Source organism: Protopterus annectens, chromosome 15.part0, assembly GCF_019279795.1.
Source record: "Protopterus annectens isolate FY-2018-M chromosome 15.part0, PAN1.0, whole genome shotgun sequence".
Classification (NCBI taxonomy): Eukaryota; Metazoa; Chordata; order Ceratodontiformes; family Protopteridae; genus Protopterus; species Protopterus annectens.
The window spans coordinates 569,137,156-569,157,754 of NC_056749.1; the positions used below are offsets into that span (position 1 = coordinate 569,137,156).

The 20,599-nt window shown below is 37.4% G+C and overlaps 1 protein-coding gene across 1 annotated transcript in view; it reads right to left on the reverse strand.

Annotated features, from left to right (window-relative positions):
* The window catches only part of LOC122789858 (formin-2-like), a gene marked incomplete at its 5' end in the record, with an annotated part of 2,118,086 nt that overhangs the window by 714,450 nt on the left and 1,383,037 nt on the right, over window positions 1-20,599 (reverse strand). Inside the window, 1 exon segment of the mRNA XM_044057292.1 lies at window positions 4,935-5,081. Within this exon segment, the coding sequence (XP_043913227.1) occupies window positions 4,935-5,081 (147 nt within the window).

The window sequence follows — 20,599 nt, forward strand, 5'->3', positions numbered from 1 at the left end:
CAGAAGCCAGCGGAACACCCGTTGATTTAAAAGTACTACTACCATACTCACTGTATAGTGGAGCTCTATTTAAATCAAAAACATTACTATAATCATGGATTTCATCTACATTGCTACCATCACCATACAACATACTTTGATTAAGCTCCATGACATTGGAATTACCTATGTCCAACATGTTATTGTTGTAAAAGTCATGTACAGAGGAATAATTTGGAACAGTCCCACTCTTAAAAACATCAAGAGCTGACAAAGCCAATGAGCACTGTTCGGAATCAACAATAATGTTATTCACATTACCAGTACCATCGTAAACATCTTTAATGGACGATGCTCTGTCCAAAAACCCAGGATCAAATGTGATAACTTCGCCCCTAGTGCAGCCAAAAACAAAAGTAAATTTGTCTATCTTCGCATTTTCCAGGCTGCTCTCTGAGGATTGCTGATGGTTTGACCCACTTTGGGCTGTGCTCCCGCCCGACCAACCTCGCTTTCCTCGTAAGACAGTTCCCTGTTTCTGATCCTCACCAACCGTCTCACACCTTCCTCTAAAGGGCTCCCGCAAACATTGTTGAAACTTTTAACACCTCCTTGCCCTTCCAAGGTTGTAACATCACTCAGTTCCGACCTATGATTGGTGGATATGTCCTGGTTACCATGTCGACGGGACTCCCTTCTCGATTGCGGATATATGTTGCCATTTTCATACACTTTAATGTCCCGCTGTAATTTCTGAAGTTTTTTTGTTATAAATGGCCTCAACTACGATCTATATCCTTCACAATATTAGAATAGTTGGTATAATACCGGTCAAACAATAAGTCCTTGGTGATGTTTTCATTCATAGTCTCTAATTCAACAAGAAATGCCTCAATCTTAATCCTATTGTATTTAACCATAACGTCCATGATGTTTAACCCTGTTTGCAATTCATTAATCATATCAGTGTTACCTTCACACCCATTCGGGTATCTCCATACATGCAGGCCCTTCGGCACCATCCCAAGTTCAATATTTCTGGTCAAATAACTATTTTCAAGCTGTGTTCTCTTTAGTTTAAATAACTTAGTTTCAAACAATTTAAGCAATTCAGCTGTTTTGTCATTCTTTACCTTGGTATTGTCAATCGGGGCACTGTCAGCTTTGAAGCAAAAACAATTAGTTTTCCAATGCTCGCTGTTGCACATCAAAGGAAAATCAGCTAAAGCAGTTTGCACATTATTTGAATTACTTTTAGGGTTGCAGGCAACATTATTAACATCCAAAGCAGCCAATGGTGGTGAAATAGGGGTAGCGTGACTAAGTGGTAAGACTAAACTTCCCATAGATGATAGTAAAGGAGCTGAAGATTGCCTTTCAGCTAAACTTTTAATTTCAGCCGAATGCTCCTTAAGTTGTTCATTGATACTTTGTAATAAATCCAAGATGTCAGCCGAGGGACTATCGTTCTCCATGTAGATCGACAAATAAACCAAGAACCAACTAACCACAAACCAAAAAATCACTGAAAATGAAGTCCAAGCCAACAAAAATTTATTAACAACGGTAAAGCATCACCAAATACAGTTCACCATTGACCTAGGTTTCGTCCCAAGACTCGGACTTCTTCAGAATGGTTGAACCAACTCCAAACACACAAATGCAGTACAATCCAATTATCTATTCAATTAAAATGTCAATTAAGCACAATCAATTATTGATAAAACCCCTACGAAACCTTTACTATAAAAACACGCCTAACCATTGTTGCCTGTCAACCCTATCATTAAAAACAATTTAATGTAAAACTGTAAGTTAAAGTGAAAGTCAAAAAATTACAGATAAAAAATATATATGAGTAAAAAAAAAAATATATATATATATATATATATATATGTATAATGTAAATAAATTATATATATATGTATAATATAAATGAAAAAATGTACATTGGCATGTAATAGTGCCAAATACAAATACCATAAAAAAGTGTGTGTGTAAAAAAATAAAACTAAAACTACTAATGCCCTAACAAGACACTTGGTGGGCAATGCCGACCGCACTTTTAAATTTTGTATTTTACAGCAAGTGACAATTGACCAATAGGGTAGGATTACAGATTTACATCTGGATGTATGTGAGTTAAAATGGCAGCTTAGGTTAAATGCACAGAACTACCCTGGACTCAATGATTACAGTTCCATTAAGCCTTTACTTAAATTGAAACACATTACAGGACAGACTTAAATTTGGATTGGAATTTTAATACAGGTATTCTTTAGTATTTATATTATATTTTGCACATTTGTTATTTATTGTATTAATTTTAACTTTATTTTTTTACACACACTTTTTATGGTGTGTGTAACATTGCAATAATGCTAGTGAAGCAAAATATAATGAAAATATCTGAATTGCACATTTTCTTCATTGTGGCAATGACCAAAGCCACCCTAAGAGGCTTGTTCACCTGAGGAGCACAATGATCACTGCAGGGATGTAAGGAAATCTAGTTTAGTTTTTCCTCTTCTAGATGAGATAAATAGCAAAATTGCTATGACAGTTAGGCATCCTGCAGGTAATAGACAGCCTCCATGCCAGTGTTCACAGCCTAACAGCATCATGCCGTGCCATCCATTTGAGCACTTAACAAAGGTGGCACTGCAAATGGTTGTACTAAGTGCCCACTGCTTTGTGTCATGTGCTGACAAAATCAACATGCTTGACCATAAGAGGGCTACCACAGTTTTCTGAAATATGACCTGGTGAATGGTCATGTCTTCCAAGTACACTTGTCTTGACAATGTTCTGAGGTGGAGCAGTAAGGAGAGTAAAATCTTCCTAAAAATTCTGCACAGAGACCATCGGGAGTACCTGACTGGGGGTACCTATGAGGGACCCCAACATAAAGTAAATGTATGACACAGACTTTCCAGGGCAGAGTCTGATGTTGCTAGCATACCCTGGTGTGGTAAGCAGTGCCAGTACCTCTACAGCAACCTACAGAGGTACCATCCTGACCTTCTTAATTGGGGGGAAGAAGGGGTCACAGAAAAGGCTCCTTGAATGTATTGTAAAAACATCTAATAGTTCCACTGTCCTTTATATACGATTGTCTTGGACTTTTAAATATAGAATTTCTTTATTTTATGTCAGTCTTTTGCAACTCAGGAGGTCATCTCATTGAACTCCCTCCATTTCTAAAGGAGAAAGGAGTAGGTCTCTAGGTGAAGTGGTGCAAATGATTATGTGACACATTTGGTACTATTCATTAATGTAAATGTCAGCTCTGTGTGTGTGCACCGGTACAAATGGTGTAATTTACATGACTGAATCTTATATACTAGCAATAGAAATGATTATACCTAGATTATCAAGATATGTACTGCATATAAATATGACAACGTTTATAGTGACAGGTATTCTAACAACTTCGTAGGCATAACACCTTTCTGATGTAACATCTGCTTGGACAGGGAAAAAAAAAGTCATTGCACTTGTAGGCACTATTCTTGCCACACACTCAAGAAGGACTCATGAAACAGGCATAGTTTACACAGGAGTTTGCTCTGACTGACATGGGCCCATCTGCCCTGCTGTAATGCAGCTGTGTTGTTGCATGTAGCATCTGTACAGACTGCTTAAGTCATGGTATACATTGTTGTGGGGGATGTTTGTGTAAATGGTGGGGGAAACAGGAGTGGTGCTGATCACAGATGAGCAGTTATGGCTTGCTTTTTTAACTATGCCATGTTAGCATCAGTGGTGCAACAGGCAACACATTCACCTATCGTATAGAAGGCTGTGGGTTCTATTCTTGCACCAAGTAGATGAATTGCTAACACCGCAGTGAAACATAAGAGGAGTCTGCTGCACTTCTGAATGCGTTGTCCTTCGGATGAGATGTTAAACTGAGGTTCTTTCTGCTTAAATTGGAGATAGCTCAGATGGATGTAAAAGATCCCACTGCAGCTATCAAAAAAAGCCAAGTCTTTATTTTATATACACATCTCAAACATAATTTATACACATAACACAAATTTCAAATTACTGCAATATACCAGAAATACAACCTACTCATTTACATAATTATTCAATAATCATCCTCACCACCCTTATTCCACAACCATTTTATCTTATTCATCACAATCCATGCATCCCAAACTTGATTAAACAATAATTCCTTATATCTCATATTCCATACTATCAAAATTACACTTATGACCAGTTTATCCAATACATTAATATCCCCCCAGATTTTCAAACTATCAGTATACAACCATAGTTATATCAATTGTATTAAATATATTAATATTTTAATTATAAAGCATCGGGCTATCGCACACACTGTCAGTGCTACTAAGCTCATCCCTGCTCATTCCCAATCTAGGAGGTCACATGCATACTATGCTTGTGCTTAGACACTAAGAAGCCCATAGCACCACCAATCTGTGCTAGTGATACATAGTGACCCCTTGCTGCCTGATAATGCATGTCATGTAATGTCCATAGCATATAGTCATGCACAGGGGACTGTCATTTTTCTCCTCTTTTTGACCAATTGAGTATGAGCACACAGTCTGAGGCATGTTGCCTCACTACGTTATGTCACTGCCCACTGCATGGCCACTTAGCTACCAATCAGTAGCACCACTATGAAAATAAGGTATGGATTTTTTTATTTTTAATTTGAAAGACTTATTCTGCAAAAAATGTTTGGTGCACAGATCATTGATTTTACAGGCCAAAAGTATATAACTGATCTATGCAGCAACTGCATGATTTCTACTTATTCACAATCCTTTCAGTGTTTTCAGTTCACTGTCATATACATACTTACAAAAACTACTTGGATTAGTCATTGTAATACAGCAGTTTCTAGTAGCAGTTTATTTCCAAATAAATACATTAATAAATATATGGAGTAAGTTATTAAAAAAAAAGATTGTACTTACACTGCTCTTCACATCCTTCAGTTTAGGAAGAATATCCAGGGCAAAGCCATCTGCCTGACCACGTGTTCTGTTTCCACCATTCATGTAGTTCCCAAAAGCAAGAATCAAGCCCAGTATTTTCATAACGCTCTCTCCAATTTTAAGAGTCTATAAAAAGGAAACATATAAAGCTAGTTTTAGCTGTTACTACAGTACTGCAAAGTGCCTGTCTTAAAACTATTTATACATAATAAGCAAGCATTTCAAGCAGAATAGCCAGGTACTTCTCTAATGCTCAGAAAAGGAATTAGAAACAACAGTACCTATTTTTCCTCTACTGCACTTCAATCACCCCGTCTTCCTGTAACCCACCCTCCACTTTATCATCTTATCTGTCACTACAGCCTAAATTACCCCACAATAACTCTGTAACTAGAACTGCTTATACCTTGATATTAGCTAGATTAAATGCTTTGTTAGATTTTTTTACTAGGTGTTACATTATTTTTGCATACAGGATACTGTACTGGATACAATCCCACTGTGTTAGAATTCTATGGTGTTGTTATAATGCTTCTGCATGCTTACCATTGCACTTTTATGCTTCATCTGTTCAGTAAACTGCTTATTAGTTTACTATTACTTTGTAATCACTTTTATTAGGCTGAGATTGAAAACTGGCTGCCAGAATCAGTGATGTACCCCAGGCAACTATTGGCAAATGAATAAATAAAATTAATGAAGGAAAATAATGATTGACACTTGACTGAACCATCGTGCTCTGCAAACGGAACACAAAAGCTTTCATTCTCTGATTAAATGCTGAATCCAGTTCAGGGCCATGGGGGATTTCAAGCCTGTACTGTCCCTCAGTAGGTACAAGGCAGAGAAGAAAATCCTCAGCACTTCACAATACCATTATATAATACACACACACACACACACACACACACACACACACACACACACACACACACACACACATACACACACACACAAATGGCATGTGTACCTATGGACAATTTAGAAGATGATACATTCGCCTGCAGCAAGTCACTGAGATGTAGGAGGAAACTAGAACACCAGGCTACTTCCCATAAGAACAGAGGGAGGAAATAGAGACTTTGCACAGAAAGCACAGCAGCCACAAACATGCTGTTAGACAACCACTGTGCCACCAACACAAACTGCCTCTTAAAACTATGTAAGATTTAAAAAATAGGGACTGACATTTATTTCTGTTTTCGCATGAATAAACTCCTGTGCAGATCAACTGTACAGATTTTCAGAGAATGTCCATTTTTTTGCCTCATACATTTGGACCATTTTTCATAAAATTGTTGTTTTCTAGCAAATCATTGAAGATTTAAGTTAGAAAATAATGACAGCCATTTGAGTTTCAGACTTCATACCTTTCAGAAAATGCATGCTAATGCAAAATCTATTATTCTATCTACTTTCTAAGTTTGAAAAAGCAATATTTAAAAATTGTCCATATTTTTGGGCCTTTGCCCCCTATTTTCTATGGCTTTGTCCAGATTTCTTGTTCTAAGAGGTTGAGAAATATGCCCGTGCACCAAACTCTTAATTTCCTTAACAATTGGGTATTGACAGTTACCAGACTGTCTACCCAACTGTTCTCTCTGAATAACAAAGTTGTGTTATCCTCAACAAGAAATACAACAAGAGATATGAACAAAGGTGGTATAAGAAGACAGAACTACTATCAAAGCCTTTTAGTATAAGATGTATAAATTCATAACACTGTTTAGCATAGCTGAAGCATTACAGTGGAATTTAAGGTGCAGATTAACATTCCCATCTTTCTGACCTTACCTTCTGTATGAATCAGATCATTCTCCAGAAAGGTAAAGCAAAATGGGCTAGATTTACCAAAGTGAGTGGCAGACTAAGCAAATTGTCATCGAGACTCAATCATAATTTCATAAGCTTAAACAAATGTGAATGTAAAACAGAAAGAAGTGGGCCATGGATGAGATCCTTAAGAGACCCACTTGTGAGCCTGCCCTTCAGCAGACAGTACAGTACTGAATTTAACCCCCTGGGATAAACGTGTAAGTCAGTCTTAGTGAATGATATAACTTATTAACAGTAAAACTGCAAGAAGCATTAACAATTCTATTATAGGACATTGTGTCAAATGCCTTGGGACAAAGCCAACACAAGCTGCTATACCATTATTCCAAAGTCAAAGTCTAGAACTCACATCTTCAAAAAAGAAAAAGTTTAGAAAACAAGAACAATTCTTTTTAAAACCAAATTGTGATCACCTAGGGCCAAGTTATTAATTTAATTTTCTGTCACTCAAATCAGAAGCCTCTTCCATGTTTCCAATATATCAGAAAGGACACTGGTCAAGGGGGAATGCCCAATGGTCTCCCACATCAGACATAATACCACCCTTAAAACTTTGGCTACAGTGACCACCTTACAGTTTCTAAGAACCACTCCCTCATATAAAAACAAGAGTTTATGTATGCTGTCAAGATCATTCAACAACTTGGAAAATGTGATACCCAAATTATTGCTAGACTCCAGACAGGCAGTCTTCATAGTCTTAGCTAGTCCAAGAGGAGCTTCAGAAGTAATCTAAGAAAAAGGTACAGACACAAAATACACACTAGCGTTTTTTACATGTTTATATTAGGATATTGAGAAGCCTATCCCTGACTCTCCTCCATAATGACAGCGCATTAGTGCCCAGTTGTAAGATTATTATTCCAACACACTGCAGACATGAGTACATAGTCTTCCTACCAAATGTTCAATCTAATTTTGGAAGCAGATGCAGAGTGACTGTGTTCAGTGTGCAGAGAGTTCACCCCAAAGGAAGAGAATGTGTTGGGATTTGTGTCTATCTCATGCCCATGAATGTTGCTGTTCTTGCAGCACAGATGGAGGTCTGTTGCATGAGTTTTACACCACTGTTTCTACAGAAATGGAGCAGGCTGAAGAGGGCAGGGGCTTTCAGTGCTCACACTTTTAAGCACAGATCATTCCTCATAAGCCTATATGAGGAAGTTTAAATTCTGTAGACCACAAATCCTTTTGGTCAGAAACCTTTGAGGTCTTTCAAGCTGGTTAAGGGGCTTTGTGAGATGCATTCCAAAGGGGATTCTATATTTCAGAATACATCTAAGAACAGAAGAGCAGAGCAGGACCAAGACTGCATGAGACCTAGTGGAGATAACCTACAGATCAAAGGAACAAAGTAGAAGAACTTCTTATCCACAACGAAAACATGGTGATCAAAACAAAGATATCAGTGTAGATATACAAGTCCCAGACAACTGCATCTGCTTTGAAAGATACACCACAATGCAGTAAGAGGAGGTGTCTCTTTCTTAAAGGTAACTACACTGCAATATCTGGGGTTTAAGGTGACCCCATGACTGGCCTTCCAGCAAGTGGTCTGCTCAAGATCCTGCTGGAATATCAAAATGTCCAAAAGGGGATTTGATAGCTGCACCCAGTTTGCATTCATCAGCAAACTTAGTTAGCCACAGTCATTGACATCAGCTTTAATTTCTGACAAGTAGATGCAAAACAGCACAAGGCTTAGGAAACAGTCCTTTGTAACCTTGCTGGTGACACTCCTCTGGCTAGAGCAGGTGCATCCCCCTTTCTTACCAGTGTGGGTTCTGTTGCAGAGCTAAATGATATTCTAGTAGACTACATATGGGTTTATGCCACGTTTTGATAGATTACCTATGATACCACCAGGTGGAATGGTATCATAAGCATTGGTGAGATCAGGGTAAATAGTATTAACTGCCAGGCCCTTATCCAGGGTTATGGCAACACTTTCAAAGAAATCAGGTAAGTTTAGTAGGCACAACCTAATGTTTACTAATCTATATTGATTTTTGCCCAAGGTTTTTAGGTCACCTATGTTACTGTTAGCTCAAAATTACTTGCTCCAAAACTTAAACAATAGGTGTGATGCTAGTAGGGCTACACTTTTTGGAGTCTCCCTTCTGTAAAGGTGCGACTCTCCATATTTCAGGGACATAACCTATGAAGATACTTAAACTTAAGGAGCTGACTGAGGTGCTTGACATCTACAAGCAATTAGTTTGGAATATTCAAAGATCCCATGGAGCTAATATTTTCTGAAAGTGCAGATATAATCTAGTCTAAAAAATTTGCAAGATAATGGGATTACTGGAAATATAGGAACATATGGCTGGGTAGTGGGGTGAAATTAGCACCAAACTGTCTGCAAGGAAAAATATTAGCCATAACTTCAGGATGAAAGTCAAAGTACAATAGAAAATCTCTGTACAATAATATGCAACATTATTAAGTTTATGAATGCAACTCAAGGCAGTCCTGAGGTTATTTTTATACTTAGTAGTGACTTAGAGTTCATATCAGGCCTTGCACTCCTGATGTTGTGCTCGAGGGTTATACTTGCTAGTTTAAATTCATTTTTTATTTTGGGATGCTGTGGATTTGTTTGACAACAAAGTTTCTTCTGTTTGTTGCATATCTTGTTAAAATGGGAATTCCAACTTAAAGGATTATTTTTAAAATTACCATTATCCTTATGGTGGACAGGAACACACCTTCATTAAATTAGCATGCATGACATAGGCAATCATACATTTATATAAATGAAAACAAACCATACTGACATAATTTTAGTTGCTAACATTAGACATCACTTATAATCTACCCAATCATTGTCAGTCAGACATTACGTAGCTCATTCAAACCCTGCCATCTTTTAATCCTCATTCTTCCCCTGTATGTACTGTCCTCACAATTCCCATTTTTTTCTATGTAGTTTGCTCTTATCCTTTTCTAAAGATCCCAATTCCAGTTGTTTTATCAATGTTATTATATTCACTACTTCTAGTAAAGTTGGTTTAGACTTTGATTTCCATTTTCTAATTACTACTTTTCTGGCGGCCACCATAATTAGACTCAACAAGGCCTTACTATGTCTTGGCAATTCTGATTCTGTATCATAGCTCAAACAAAAAATTCCCTTAGTTACATCAATTGGCTCAACCAGCATCTCCTACAGAGCAGTCTGCAGGGAATCTTTAAAATCTGCCAACTCAGTACACTCCCACAAAACATTTTTCTAATTACCTCTTTCTTCCCCATCACAATTTGCTGTCTACCTTAGGAAAAGTTCTTCAAAGTCTACTTGGGGTATAAAAATCTCTCTGTAAACACTTCCAACCAAAGATCCTAAATCGTCTAGACTTTGTTGCATATTTGGTAGATATACATACATCCCCCACTGTTTCTTTGTGAATTATTTATCCAATCTGTCTTTCCAATCTTTTCTAACCTCCTTTGATTAATTCTTATAGTTACCATGCAATATTTTATATGGTTTACTAATTATTCCTTTTTTAACAGCAGTATCCATTCTAGATTATACTAAAAACTCTATCAGTGCTGGTCTTTCACTTAAAATCCCCTATTTCTTTCTCTTTGCCTATACTCTGATACCAGTCCTTGATAGGGAAGGCAATCTTCAACCTGCAGTCCAAATAAATTCTTATCTTCCCATCCTGTTACCTTTCCCCCTCTAATTATGTGCTCCCAATACCTTGGTTCTTTTGCCAGTTTCCTCCAATAAATTCCAGCACCCTCTTGCCTACTGTCTGTATCCCTAATCGCAGTCATCCTTACTGGCAGAATCATCTTTCTCCATTCCTGTGTTGGTTAATTCTTAGAATACTTTCTGCTACTTTATGAATATAACATTCTACATGGTTACTGTTATTTTCCTTAAGGATCTGTGTCCAAAATTCCAGTCTCATCTTGTTTCTTGAGCTTCTCCCCCAGTTTCATCATCATCCCTTTCCACTTTGAATTACAGGTTTCTGCTTGTGCTATATATAAGAGCCCAAAAAGTAAATAAAGGACAGTCCAGTGCCAACCTACACAAACTATTGTAACCAGGAACCAACTAACCAGGAAAAGCACATGCTGTGTTTTTAAGTTTATGAATAAAAGTGACAATTCTGCCTGGTTCTTCACAAGTGTCATTAGTTGGTTCCTATGCATAGGAGCCTCAACTGTGTGGCTCTGAAATACCACTTCAAAATGGGTAATCCCAAACCATCTCGTTCAACTTGAAGAATAAGCATTTCCCTACTTGACTCTTGCTGTCTTCCCCTCCCAGATAAAATCCTTCAGCTCTTTATTAATTCCTATCCACAACTACTCCTCCGGTTGATAAAAATACGCCCGACCTGTGTATAAACTAAAGGGACTAAAAACATTTGAATTGCTTGTATCTTGCTATCCATACCAATGCACACCAATATAGCAGAGCTTGCAATTTCTCAGTTTTTGTATTATCTTTTTAGTGTCTTCCTACATATCCTTAGCTACTACACCAGAATCCTTTTTTAATCTATACTCCTAAATACTTCATTTTATTATGTCCCCATAAATATGGATCTTGCTGAACAAATTCATGTGTGGATATATAATTTATAGCTACTGCCTTTATTTTAGCTTCATTAATTTTGTATCCCAAAAAGATATGAAACTGCTTTGATGTTCCACAACAATGAAATGTTCTTTTCTGGTTTTATCAGCTATAAAATAATATCAGCTGCAAATAGAGCCAGTGTTTCTTCACAACCATACCAATTATATCCTTGAATTTCTGAGTCTCTTATTTTTTTGCCAGTGGTTCTAAATATAGTGCAAATAATGAAGAGGAAAAAGGTCATACCTGCCTGGTTCCTCTGCTCAAACAGAAATGATCAGAGAGGAACACATCCACATTAATTTTCGCCTCTGATTCCTCATATATCCTCCTAATCAACCTTGTAATTTTAACAGGGAATGCAAATGCTTCCATTGCCCTGCTCATAAAATCCCAGCTTACTCTGTCAAATGCTTTCTCTGCATCAAGACCCACCAACATGACATATATATCAAGCAGAGCGCCTCTTTGGCCCTCTTCAAAAGGAACCTTGACGATTGGATGGGAGATAGGAAATTCACCCCAGGTATCACGTCAGTAGCCCTGCCAGACAGGGGTCCAGGGAAATAAATATTGTGTGAAGAAATAGCCAAGTAATTGTTATGGCTAGGCTTGTATAGGCCCTAGGGCCGATAGCTTAGTACCAACCTATGAACAACTGTGGTATTTTCTTACATTCAGCTTCTCTTTGGATTATCAATGTTCTGTTAATGTCGTTCTTATAACCTTTATAGACCAACAGTTTCCAATCATGGGTTAGGACTGAAATGGGCCTGTATGAAGCTGGATCTGATGGGTCTTTACCCTCTTTAGGTATTACAGCTACCACTGCTATCTTCTAGGATGTTGGTGCTGCTCTTCCTTTTAAAATACTAGCAAACAAACCTTGCGGATATTTATCATTTTTCCCTCCTAGCTTCCAAACTTCCACAGTAATACCATTTAATCCTGCAGACTTTCCTGCTGATTGGTTATACATCATCATTTTTATCTCATCTCCTCCTATCCTGTTAGTAATTGAGCCTCACCTACCTCTAACCTTGGCATATTTAATTCTTCCATATACATTTCCATTTGTACCTTTTCTTGATCTCCTTATTTCTCCATTTTATGCAGACTTTCATAAAATTTCAGAAATATTTCTAGTACCTCTGCAGGATCTCGTTATCTTCCTTGTTATAGGCTCCCTAATCTTGGTGACAACTCTTTCTACTTTCTGTTGCCTGAGTCATTGTGCTAAAAGTGTTTGTCCTCTGGCATTATTATAAAAAAAAAACAGTTGCATAACAGCAATCTTTCTAAACTCATTTATATTATTGAGGTAATCCTTTATTTTCTGCTCAGCATTTTACAATTGCTCATCTTCTTGTTCTGTGACATTCCCCCTATTCTGTAATGCTCTAACATTTGTCAGTCCCGCTAAATAATTCTTGCTACTTCTTAACCATACCTCTCTTTTAGACCACAGTATTTTTAAACTCCAGTTTAATTTCATCCCACTCCCTAGTTATATTTTCAAAAGAAATTTCTGTCTGTAACTCCCAAATAATTTCCACTACCTATTCCTTAAATTCCACTCTTTTCAACAGATGGTTGAGAAAGTACCAGTGTCTCACTTTTATTTCATTACCCTGCATTTTTATTGTAGCTATTATTGGCACGTGATCTGAAATAGTTATTGGATACATATCAAAACTTTCAATTAAATGCACATATTGCTGTGTAAAGTAAGTTTTGTCTAGCCTAGCCCAGTTTTTGTATCTTGGGGAATAATATGCAAATTCATGCCGAACTTCTATCATCGAGCTCCAATCTTTCATGCCAAATATTTTCATACATTTCTTCAAAAATCTACCCTCCTTTGTTATATTTTCCTTTCTGGGCCCCCCAAACACATCATCCCTGCTGGAAGTCAAATACCAGTCCCCACCTTAAGTCATATTCCTTGCTGAAAAATGATTATTTCTCCCAGAAGTTTCTTAAGCTCCATTATAGCAGTTTTAGGTGGAATACAAAATACATGCCAGTGTAAGCCTCCTCCCTTGCCAGTACCCCTTGTACATATCTACCATTATCATCTTTTTCATCCTCTATCACTACTGGAGCTCCTCTTGCTATTAAAGTAATCCTCTTTTCCTTTGTCCCATCCACCCTGAAAACCTTTATCACATTCACATATTCACTTTTTTCCAAATGTGTCTCCTGTAGCATGGCTATTTGCAGTCTAAAATTTTTAATATAGTGAACTACACTTTCTTGTTTGCATATATCTGTGAGACCATTAACATTTAAAGATAATATTGAAAGGGCCATTATGTTAAAACATTATTACTCCCACCTTTTATTTCTAAAAGCTTTTTTGTTAAGTATCTAATTCCAGCTTTTGTGTTACATGCAGCCACTAATGTTTGGCAGGTTGACCTTTTATACAGTTGCTTCTTCTCATGTCCATTTGAGCCTAAGTCACATCTTACAAAACTTTTTGTTTTATTGAAAGCCCTCAAACAAAAAACAAATACACCGCTAATACACTCCAAAACCTATTAATTTAATATCAACACGCAAAACTATGTACTGCTTCAAATACCGAAGTTTTACCTTCCTAATAGGAACAATTGTCCCAAACTGACAGCCACACTCATAGACTTGGTTGAACCTAAAAGGAAGGCTATCCATGCAAAGACGCATGGTACAGCCTGTGTAGCTACTAAGTGCTATCTGATTTTGTATTATCTTTATTGTTCACCCAGAATGAGAAAACATTTGAATGTTTTCAGAAAACATTATTTATCTCCTAGCCATTGAAAGAAAGCCATTAAAAGGAATATGTATTCTGTTTTTATGGCTTTTTATCAGATTGTCTCAATGGAGACACGGAAATCAGATACAGAGTTGCTTTTACAGATATTTATTTGCTAAAGGGAAGCTTTATTATATTCAATATTTTTTTTTATTTGCTTTCTCTTAAAACTTGTTACTAGATAAAGCCAAAGGCCTTTATCCAGTCATTCCCCTATGCAAGAATGAGAAAAAGCAAATAATTTTTTTTCTTGTATCATACTCATTTCACTAGACTTTTCTTCTTTTCTTTTACACTGGAGTGAATATATTTCTTAAAATTGAACAAGGAGAAAGAGAAAAGGAAGAAAAAAAAACAGGGGTACTTGTCTATTTTAGTATCCCCATTACACTTGACCGTAACCGAGAAAGCTTAATAGCATGTAGATATCATGCACAGTTTTACTTCCGATTAACTCTTTTCCTCCTTTTCCCCTCTCAAGTGCTTCTTCAAACATTAATGAAATGAAATAGGGCATATGCATTGGAGTCTTCTACTAGTTTAACAAAGTAAAAAAAAGTCCAATATTTCCAGGTTTTCATGTTACTTCATGTTTCACAAATATAATTAATGCTTTATAATCCCACATTTGTCAATTTTTGAGTTGCTGGTTTTATTCCTGACTATATCCATCTCCCAAATCCAATCTCTGCTTTGTTGCCAACATACTCTCGGTTCTTCTAGTCAACTCCTGTGCTTTTTTCTGTCTCTCCAGCATTGCACACACTCTCTGTGGTCTTTATTACCATAAGAACAAGAAGCAGAATTTCCTTGTGTTTCACAGCTCATGTTTTGTTGGACAAACTGTTGTATTTCTTTCTTAGCATGTTCTGCATCAAAAAAATCATTTTGTCCCTACAGGAAAGAATATTCTGAAGATAGCTGGGTACAGCAGTTTGAATCTCATGCCTGCTTATCAACATTCGCTGATTAGTGGAATAAATTTACTCCTCTTTTGTCTGCCTGCTGTACACTGAGTAATCATTTTCCACAAATACTCTACTGTCTCCCCCTTTTAGTATTTTGTCCTTTTGCCACATTTTTGTTAGAATCAACTTTGTCTGCTGGTAGGATTGTATCTTTACTATTAAAGGTCTAGGTTGCTTTCTCATGGCAAGGTCTGGAGCATATACATGATATGCCCTTTCAATTAACAACTCCTGCTGTGGAATATCAGTCCAGTTGCTTATTTGTCTGTTCCTTCCAGCTTCTCTAGTACAGCAGAAAATCTCAAGTTTTCCCTGTCTGCTCGGTCCTCTAATTCTATTATTTGAAACATTTCTTCTTGAGCAGTCTCCTATAGCCTGCCTTTTTTCACTTTGTCCTCTGATTTTTTCAATTTTATCACCTCATCAAAATATCTGTTTAAAGCTTCTTCCATTTGTCCAGCCTTTTGTCATTTGAGTTGATACTCCATCACTCTTTCATTTATTAAAATCTCTGAGTATATTTGACTTATTGTTTCCTCTAGGTTACTGAAAGTCATGTCTTACAACAAAGCTGGAACTTACACTGCTGTTTGCTGAACATCTGCAGAATTCTTCCCAGTCAGTAGTTTTCCTCACCTTTTGTGGTTAATTTTCTTTCAGGTTCTCAGAATTTCTTTTTTTGTGGGTATTCAGGTAGTGTACTTACTAGCCAGTTACTGAAATTTACCCTAAAAACTGAGTTCACTGGGTCTGTCTTCTGAGTTTCTGTTTTCACACTGGGAGAGCTGAAATTAAACTGTTACTAAATGTACAACCGTCTTGTAAGTCAGGAACACACTGCTTGATGTTATTTGCCCATCATGAAAAAGAATTCAAGGGAGTAAGTAATAGCATTGCATACTGGATTGTTTGCAGAATAACACAATTTACAGTTGTCACAAAGGTCTATAAAGAAGAGTTTGTTTGCATGCTTTGGAATAATCAAGAAATACTGCATTTTTTAAATGTGTTTTGTGATAAAAGACTACTAATAGGTTGCCAGATTTTACTAAGGTAGTAGTAGTATAAGGGGGTAGGACAAGAAGAGGAGAATTTGGTAAGGACAAGTCCAACAAGATTACCACCCCTGATGGGGAGAGGAACAATATGATCATTGGAATTACCACCGACAACACTGAGGAATCTCTGAAAGCATTCATTGGTAGTTGTGTATTCATATTAGTTTACAAAACAGTAACGTCAACCATAAAAAGTGTATTTCATTTCATGTAGAGCTTTATCTGACTTGGATAACTGGTGCTCTCTGAGCAGGACATGGAAGGGGACCTGCAGTTGACAAAGATATAGAAGGCAGTTTTGCTGAGTTACTCAGAACTCTTTCAGTTCCAGTATAGTATCACGCAAGACATGTCATGAAACAATATGGCTATGCCTCCATAGCTCCCCATGGAACTGAATGCATGGCAGATGCTAAACGCTATCTTTGTATTGAAACCATTTTTTTCAAATCCACCAAATATGTATGACATCAAGTTACAGAAAGGGTGTTCATCTTCCCAACACTGAGTGGTGCTAACTTGATACGGTCTGAAACAGAAGCCAAGTACGTCCATAAGTCAAAATTTGCCTAAAAAGACACCACGGGGACATCAAAGGCTTTAACTGATAGGCAAAAGCCATGGGACCAGAGATGCAGTCAATCCTTGGCAACGCAGAAGAACTTATTGAACTTTTCATCCAAGGCAGACATGCTGGACCCACCAGGAATGAAACCAGATAAGTAAGCAATTTTATCTTTGAACTTAGGCATCATTATTGGTGGTAGCAGAATACTGCTCAGCAAATGACTTTCCTTCCTTGGAGACACTTGAGGACATCACAACTGTGTCTCACTGCCTCTCTGCAGTGGTGCTGTCCCTACAATCATTCACTCCTATAACAGTAGTCATAACGTCCTACCCATATTTAGGATGGCAAAGGGCCCTGATCACTCTTGTAATAACCCTAATCAAAGAGCTAGAGAAAGGCAGGGTACTGTAACCCTTCTCCTTGTCCAGTATGGTAAGTGAGGTGTCAATGTGCCTAACTATGGACTCACCAATAAGAACAGTCGCATGACTGTCATCCTAAGGGACCTTGGGAGAACAAGATTTCACTTTTGGTGATTTGTAATATGGGTATGTCTGGGAGCAGGTGCAGAAAAATACACCTGTGGGCCTTTGGGTGAATATGGTTTGCTATGTGTCTGAGTGGACAGGCTTAAGCAGAGATTTTTAACCAACTTAGCATATACTGATAGGGCACTGCACACTTGTTTACTGACACTGGATGTTACTGAGAAATGAGCCTCCAAGCTAGGTATTCACATCTGTCACACAAGGAGTCAGAATGGTCCAGAAGTAAAGAATTCTTAGTGAATATTAGGCAGATGATAGGCTGCCTCAAAACTCCTAGAACTAGCAGGTTGGTAACAGGAGAGTTATTAGCAATCTAAAGTGAATGATAATAGGAGTAGAACTGTTTTGCTAGAGGAATTAAGCAAGGTGGGTCTATGTTTACTGATCGAATGGTACGTTTGTTGAACAGCTATTCATCGACCACATACCATCAATCAGACATGTCACTGAAATGGCATATCAATGAAAATATTCTTTTCGAAGAGTCAAAGTCAGCCCACACATGGAACACCAACTGGTATGTTCAATGAACCCCCCCCCCACTACCCTGTTAATTATATATACTAACTCTGAGATCACACTACAATGGGAAAAGGGCAAATTTGCTTATCCCTACCATAATACAATCTTTGTCAGATCAAGGTGCTGTTTTGTTTCTGTGGGCAAATGTTATTTGCCCTTTCCCCACTGTAGTGCGATGTCAGTGCTGGCATATATAATTAGCAGGGCTGATGGGAGGGTGCATCCCCCAACCTGAGCAGGGTTTGGTGAACGGCTGTCCAGTACATACCACGTGCTGTTCCCTGAGTGTGCAGACTATGACTCTTTGATAAGATTATTTTTGTTGATTTGCATCTTCAGTGAAATGTCTGATTGGTGGTTCGTGGTTGATGAATAGCTGTTGACAAACGTACCATTCAATCAGTAAACATAGACCCAAGCAAGGACTACCAGGAATTAGAAACCATGGTGATGTGCATACTGACTACTACCAGTGCCATTCTCAATAAGCAACACACAGCTAGAAATTAATGCCTATCCATTCCATCTCTCACCAGCAGCAAACAAAAGCATTAATCCTTAGTTAGTTTTTGAGAAGTAAGTTATATGATGTCTCTGTTGCTCAGTACACTAGTTACAAATGTTCCAGGAGTTCATAGGCTTGTTATATTCTTTGCCTGGGAGATGAACATTCAGCAAGTCAGCACAATGCAGACATGAGCTGCTCTACAGTAACAAGACCAATCAGGAACGGCTCCCTGACATACACTGCCAAATCAGAAATGGGTATGAGTCCATGCCCAATTGACCCATCTCTCACCAGGGGCAAAACAGTTGCACAATTCCAGAGCCGATTGCTAGAAAGAAGTTTTCAGGCCCTTTGGTGACCGTTAATCTCTAGTAAGGGCAAAAATCAATGTCCTTCTGTCCCTTCTCTCAGCAGGAACAAAACAGCAGCCTGAGGAGGAGTTTGCTGCCCCCCCCCCCACAATTGTTAGTCTCAGACAAGATAGTGCAGGATTTAAAAGTAAGATGGAGATGGAAGGGGGGGGGCATTAATGCTGTAGGCAATGCAGTGTGTAGGAATACAGCAAAGGTAGGGTAACTGAAATTTTATTAATTTAATGGGAGGGCCTTTGAATATGATCTTGCAGTGATGACTGCTACCAATAGATTAAATTACAATGGAAGTTGTGTAAGGTGGGGAAAATCCAAAATAGTCACAAAGTAGCTTTACATGCTAGCTGTCAGGACCTAAACTTTGTTTAGTCTTCTTTCATTCGGTAAAAAGCTACTTAGCTCCTCCCACAATTCAGACAAGAGTTGTTTCCCTTTGTAGTTAAAGAATGCAACTGAAATGTTTACTAACAGGTCCTAACCAAGGACCTTTTTTAAAACTCTGAGAAAATGTAAACTAATACAAGAAACTTACAAAAAACTGCAATAAAACAAGAGCAAAAATGGCAGGAAATCATAAACCAAAATCCAAACAAGCCACAGCAGCTTTACCTGGCAGATCTTGCATATTAAACCTTGTCCTGTTCTATTTACCTTAAATAAAAATGATACTTTTCAGCTCCTCTCGCAATTTGGTTAGAGAACTAATCGCTTTAGAGTCAAAAGAATGCAACACCGAGGTCTGCTAAACAGCAGGTAACAAAAAAGCTTTAAACCCAAGAAAAATACATTTTAAAGTAAACAACAAATTTACAGTAAATAAATTGCAATAAATAAAGTCCAAAAAAAAAAGAAGAAACAATCCTTAGTATGCACAGTGTAGTCCAATAATTCAAAATAGTTGGACAGCAGCTTTGCCTGACAACTGGCACACATTAAACATTGTCCTGTTCTACTTGTGTTTAATAGCAATGCTACTTTGCAGCTCCACAAATAGTTCAGTATGAATTAAGCCCTTTGCAATCAAGGAATGCATGACAAATATTTGCTATCTGGCCCCAATGAAGAACTGTTTTTTTAAACCCCAAGAAAAAAATGCAAAACATTTTACTGGGAAAAAAAAATAAAACAAGAGGAAAAAGGCAAAATGCAAATTAAGTATGTAAACTATAAACCAAGAAAGAAAAAAAAACAATCGCAGAGCAGCTTTAACAAGAAGTTATCCTACAGTTTTACAAACTCTGGGCTAACACTGAGACTAAGGAGGCCAGAAACTAAATTTGGCAAAGTTCCCACATGCTTTCATTATGAACTACAATGGAGCAATTCAAATTACTGACTTTAGTTATGTTGATTCTGTTGCTATACTAGAAAATGCCTTGTAATTGTTTGAAGTTTTAGTTCATTGACACTGTTAGAAAGGTTAAGGTAATGGAAGTTTGTCTTGGAGACATTTATATTTCTGGGTATTTATCAGACTATATGTTATACCTCAACTGAAAATGAATTATTTGCCTCTTCCTTCAGTTATATGATTTAAGAATTTTATTCCACCACTAGGGTTACCACCTGTCCCACTTTGCGAGGGACAGTCCCTCTTTGGGCAGTTGTGTCCTGACAAAAAATTTAAAAAATGGCAAATGTCCTGAGATTGTAGGACAAAATTATTTCCTATATTTTATGTAATAGTTGCATAAAACAGTTATTCTGTATCTAAAATACCTAAATGTTATAAGAAACAGAATAAGCAACTAAAATGCTACAAGAATAAGCTTTTATTCTACCCTTTGTACTGACTGTGGGTATGTGTCGGCCTGTAAAATCTGATGTTTGTACCGAAAATGTCCCATTTTGGCCAT